Genomic DNA, 6,000 nt, shown 5'->3' on the forward strand with positions numbered 1-6,000 from the left:
CTATTTAAGTTGTATGACGTAATTACAAAGCTCTCACATGCATGTGATTTATATAGCTTGCTTGACATCACGTGTGAGCTATTTTATTAACAAACCAATCACCGGCAAAAGCGGTGAGGGAACTTTGCTTCGGATGGTAATGGCCACCGCGCACTATGAGTTTACTATTACTAAAGCTGCACAAAATTTAAATTATGAAACACACCCACAACTTGTTACAAATTTTAATTTTAAAAAAAATTATTTGTTGTGGGTTTTGATAATTATCAAATCTACAAATAGCACTTGACAGATTTTTTACAGATTCCCTCATTTAAAATCATAAATATTAAAAGATACTTTTAATAAAACCTAAAAATTTAAATTATATAAATCAATATGTAAATTTATAGTAAAACTAAAATTTCACATAAAATACTTAATTCTAATTTAATCAATGTAAATAAAAAATTAAAATTTCAACATCAATATATATATAAAAAAACCAAAGTCCAACACCAATTCTCAAATTTAAGTATGAAATATACAAGCTTATCAAACCGCAAAAGTACTTTCAATTCAAAAAAAGAAAAAAAAAATCAAAAACTATTATCTAAAAGTAACAACACAATTATGCAAAAGTATCACCGCTGCATCAACAACAATTATCATTTTATATTTTCACTCGACACAAGCTCCAAGAGTTAAAAGATCTTCATTTCATTCATCATCATTAGCACGTATCTAACACAATTCCTACAATAATTATTTAAGATTAATATTTCTCAAACACTGATACTTTTAAACCATTAATAAAAAAATAAATATATAATAATCCAAAATTATATAATAGTTACAAGAAGTATATAATAATCATAGATGTATAATAATTCATAATTATATAATGAAATTAATTTGCATATAATTATTATAATAAGCATCAAAATTCTCAAACTTTTAAAAAAATAATTGAAAAAAAGTGTGGGTTTCTGGATACCCATGTGGGTATCCACCGGATATTTGGTATCTACTAAACTTGCATGTAATCCGTAAATTACCCATAGCGGTGGGTTTGAGCGGGTTGCAAATACCATTACCATCTATAAACTTTGCTTTGGCTAAATCTTCCCTACTTGAGCCAACAAACCTTAGTGGAGACTACTTTGGCAAGCAAGATTGAATTGGATAAATTTTTTTTTGAGAATGTATTATGTATATTATTGACTTATGTTTAGTACACTATCGGATTGAATTATTTTAAATTTAATTTAAAAGAGGTTAAATAGTATTTAGGTTAATATTTAAATTTAAATATCAACTATTTATAGATATTTAATAAGAAATATCATAATTAATTAAAAATAAAACTAATAAGAAAATTATATACACATAGAGTCAATTAATTATTGAGTAGTTATAATTATAACAAAGAAAATAATTATAAATTATTTCATACGAGATATATTACTTCATTAAATAAAATAAATAAAACTATTCAAATAATAAATTAATTACATTTTTTAATTAAATCATGGATAACAAAAAATAAGTTACTTAGTTAATAACAATAAATAAATTAATAACTTTTAAGTTATAAATAAAAATAATGTAATAAATTATGGAAAATATCACACGTAAACAAATATTTTTCTTTTTATTATTTAATCCTAACTAAACCCACACAAAAATTGAGATTACTAATCACATGAATTCAACATTAAAATTTGAATTTAGTCCATCAATCTGATACAAGTGAACATGACAAATATGAAATTAATATTTTATCTTAAAAATTAGTCCAACCCTACACTTAATCCTTAACTTATAAACATAGCCTATAGTCTTCCTTGGGACTTGCTAATTAGCTTTAGTCTCACAGCACTAGCTTAAGCTTAATTAATTAGGGACATACGGACAATAGAAGTGGGCAGGCATCCACCGTAGGGTCATAACGGTAATAAATTAATACGAAATTAGCATGCTTTGCATAATTGCGTCCTTCTATAAGAAAAATATAATAAAATTGCATCACAAACATTTTCCGCTCCTTTAGCATGCCTTCCCTCTTTTGAGTTATCCAAAAGTATAATGACATTTTACTCCTCGTAGAAATGACACTGCCTCGCAAACCATGCCAACAAGTACGAAAATATAACAGGAGACGATCCCCTTTATGGTAATAACAGCCGAGAATCAGAAACGGGTGTAACTAGAAGGTTGGCGGGGTGCAGTTATTACCGTTTCGAACGAAGCCAACCACCCAATCAAACAAAATCAACTAAACATTTTTCGTTATCCCCTATCTGACGGAACCTGTCCGAATATTCGAATTTAGGGTTCTTTCGGACCGCTTTCGATACCAAATTTTTGAAACGTTAAAATCTAGCAAATCGGCGAAATCAAACTTGCGAGAGACTTGCAATCTTTTTTCGTTTTAAGGTATCAGAATCGATACCCGTAACTTTCGTTTTCGTATCAGTTGTTTTGCTTTCACTTCTTACGTTTCAGCTTTTGTTGAAGTTTTGCTTTCTAGGCTCTAACTCTTATGATTTGAATTTCACCGCGTTCCTTACATTTTAGGTGGTAATTGCTCGATCCATTAGCGTGAGTTTATAATTAACTTGTTTTTGTGATAATTCTCGATGGTGCAGTTAGTATGTGATTAATTTATGATATAACGTCTTTATTAAGCAAGGACTTAGCATTCAGATAGACATTAATGATTAATCCCACTTTGTTTATTGTTTAGAATATCTTTATGTTTTACCAGGAATTTACTGCTAAATTAGCCTAGTAGGACAGCAATAGCATTTTGAATTTTGCTTGTTGCCACTAGAAAGCAATTCACAAATTTATAGCACATGGTCTAATTGTTTAGTTAATCGTTTCAATGAAACTTGCAAGTAACCTGAAGTGATTAAGAAATTGCAGAAGATCTGTGTAGAAATGTGGTTAGGTTGTAAACGACAAAAGCATGATTGGCATATGTTGCTTCAGCAACATTCAGACAAATTCTTGTAAAGTTTGATGGTTGTTATTTTAGTTATTTCTTTGCAATCTTGAAAGTTAGATAGTTTGTAACGCTACTGATTTTGGCTGTTGTAAGTGGTAGCCTTACAGTTTACAATGTCTGTAATGCTCTATAGATTTGGATCATGTTTTGCCTTGATGCTAGAGATCTGGGAACATCTGTGCCTTGGATTTATGTTTGTGAGCTTTGGTTTTGTTCATTTTGCAGGATCTTCTGAAAGATTGTTGATCCCTTTGTGCAATTTAAATTGAAATTTATTTTATCCATCATTGACCACCATGAAGTTCTTAGAATACACTCCTCTAGACCGGTAATTCTTTACTTTTCAAGAGTAAAATGCAGTTTTGATTTTTTGACCTCCTTCTACTTGTTTCGTAAATTTCTACAATTTGTAATTTATCTCTCTTCAATTTTATTTCGTATTTTATTGTATTGTCACCTTATTTTTCCAGCATCAATGATTTCTTGGATCATTTGAATCTTGGGGAACGTACTATCAAAGGATGCCTCGAAGCATATTCTTGTAAGTGGAATTTGATCTTAAAATGGATTTTTGGCTTTATTGAAGATAGACTCAACTTCTTTCATGTTTCTTATAGGCAAACACACGGGAACTGATAAAAGACTGTCTATCAGCTTGGAACATGAGGTAATCCAAGAGAGTAACTATGCGCATGTTTTAAATATATGTTGGTTACTTTTTTGTTCTATATTAATCCACCATTGTCTTCCATTACCTTTTTTTTTTCTTTTTTGTGCATATTATAATATCGGCCAGTTTAGTTGCTCTATTGAGAGTACCAAATCGTAGCCCTCTTTGCAACCATGAACTTTTACATTATGTTCTTTTGCTCAAGTATTCAGTTTGAAACAATGTGGAGGGTATATAGCATAAGTATCTTAAAAAAGAAGAGAAGGTATTGCATGAATTTTATCCTTTGTTCCGATTAATCGTGGTATCTTTTTCCTATTTTCAATGTTCGAGATTTAATACTTTGTATATGCCGTTTTTCATATTTTGATTTTGAACTGTTCCTTTTCATTTCAGATTCTTGATTATCTTGGGAAATCATTGGATACTGACTCTTCCTCACCAGCTGAATTCCTTTTGAGCAGATCCAGGTGGTGCATGCTGTCAAGATAGGTTTATGAAGTGTGGATTGTCTGTATGTTTATTAACTGATTTCTCTTTATGCTCATTCCAGCCGAAAGGCATTGATCTACCTGGTGCTTACCCTCTATCACATGTATCCGGACTATGACTTCAGGTATCTCTGCATGTTAGCAAAAGAAAATGTACGGTTATAAATTTTTTTTTGGTACATGGAGCTTAGAAGGAGGATTATGGGTAATGCCACTGTCAGCTTATTGGGCGACATGGCAACCCACTTTATAATCCTCTTTTAACTGCAGTGGGAGTGTTGTCAAAAGGTTTGACAGACAGTTTCTAAAACTGTTGCTCTAGGAGCTGAGAGTTCAAGTCTCTCCATTTCCCAAATCTTATTCTGGCCATTTGTGTTGGATTTTGTCTGCTTCTACCATTTCAGTATTACGATTCTACTCACATTAGCATTATGAATTGCATCTGCTTATGTACTAATGTGTGGGGGTTATGTTGTGATTTCCTTATATTATTATTCTTTGCATTTTTTGGTTCCTAGTGCTGTGAAAGCACACCAGTTCTTCACAGAGGAAAGCTGGAACACTTTTAAGCAGATCTTTGAGACCTACATGTTTGAAGCTTCAAAGGTATTACTATAATTATATTTTTGTTTGTCTGAATTATACTTTTTCCAAGGTATGGATACACCTTTTTTTTTCCCTGTCAAATTGGAAGGACTCAGAGGCAGAGGCTTGTGGGAAGAAAATATTTCATTTCTTTGCATGATATGAATTACATTTGCTGCAGATGTACTCTTTATCCTGCCATTCTTCCGCTCTGTGTCATGCCCCTTTTGCCTGTAAATGTCTCTCAATTTAGAAGAGAGCTTGGCTGAGTGGTAATTTTATCTGTACAGTGTATGTATGATCAGTGTTTGAGGAATCTGTACTCTGAGGCCTTTTAGTCTGCTCACTATTTAAAATGGAAGAGTAATGATACAGCCACAAACACATTTGTACAATAATACAAATATTATTGTACAAACTGATGTGGCATATTATCATTGCTCGATTTGCTGTCAAACTATTTCTGTTATAATCCCTGGATCAATGGTCTTGTCTTTTTTATATGTACCTCTTTGAGCTTTCCATTATGGTTTCTTCCTTCTTACAATTCTGCAGGAATGGAGTGAGACATACGGAGGCAGTTCCCTTCTGGAAACATTATACAAGGCTTTGGATGAGGTGAGCTTTACTTCAAGAAGCTGAATGAAAGTTGTTCCTAGAGACAGTTTTCTGATACATAGTGTTGCAGGTTGTGAAGTTACCTGAATGTGAAATTTACAGTTACAATCCAGATTCTGATTCAGACCCATTCCTTGAGAAAGGAGCAATGTAAGTTTTTGCATTACTGATGTACATCGCATGATTTTTTTGTGAAGCTGCTTTATAACATGTCCTGTTTTCTTCAGATGGTCTTTCAATTTCTTCTTCTACAACAGAAAACTAAAGCGTGTTGTCAGTTTCCGGTTTTCTTGCTTAAGGTGAGTGAAAATGTTTTTATCTCCTTAGATATTTCAGTTTTTGTAGAAACTGCCATGAGTACTTAATTTGTCTCATAACTGATTTTCCTTTCAGTAATTTGGTGGCGGAGGGATTTCTAGTCAATGGCTCAACTTACGAAGAAGATGGAGAAATATTTGATGACATGGACATGTGAATACTAACAAACTTATGCTGTTAGTGCAATGTTTATATGTCAATACTCTTGACTTCTTCATGTAGTTACTGTACTGTACTTGTGGCTTCCATCTCGGTAGAGCTAAGGTGTAGGATTAGCTTCTCTGCTTTCCTGTTCATATGCTACTCCTAATTAGGAATGATGCTGT

The 6,000-nt window shown here is 32.1% G+C and overlaps 1 protein-coding gene across 1 annotated transcript; it reads left to right on the top strand.

Moving 5' to 3' along the window:
• Positions 1 to 2,181: 2,181 nt before the first annotated feature.
• On the top strand, positions 2,182 to 6,000 carry LOC18053454 (repressor of RNA polymerase III transcription MAF1 homolog). Its single transcript, XM_006448246.2, has 11 exons — positions 2,182 to 2,418; positions 3,218 to 3,320; positions 3,463 to 3,533; positions 3,610 to 3,659; positions 4,059 to 4,132; positions 4,216 to 4,278; positions 4,672 to 4,759; positions 5,294 to 5,356; positions 5,427 to 5,506; positions 5,584 to 5,655; positions 5,750 to 6,000. The coding sequence occupies exons 2-11, from the start codon at positions 3,289 to 3,291 to the stop codon at positions 5,829 to 5,831; spliced, it is 675 nt and encodes a 224-aa protein (XP_006448309.1). The 5' UTR covers positions 2,182 to 2,418; positions 3,218 to 3,288; the 3' UTR covers positions 5,832 to 6,000.

Source organism: Citrus clementina, unplaced genomic scaffold, assembly GCF_000493195.1.
Source record: "Citrus clementina cultivar Clemenules unplaced genomic scaffold, Citrus_clementina_v1.0 scaffold_2, whole genome shotgun sequence".
In the NCBI taxonomy this organism is placed as follows: domain Eukaryota; kingdom Viridiplantae; phylum Streptophyta; class Magnoliopsida; order Sapindales; family Rutaceae; genus Citrus; species Citrus x clementina.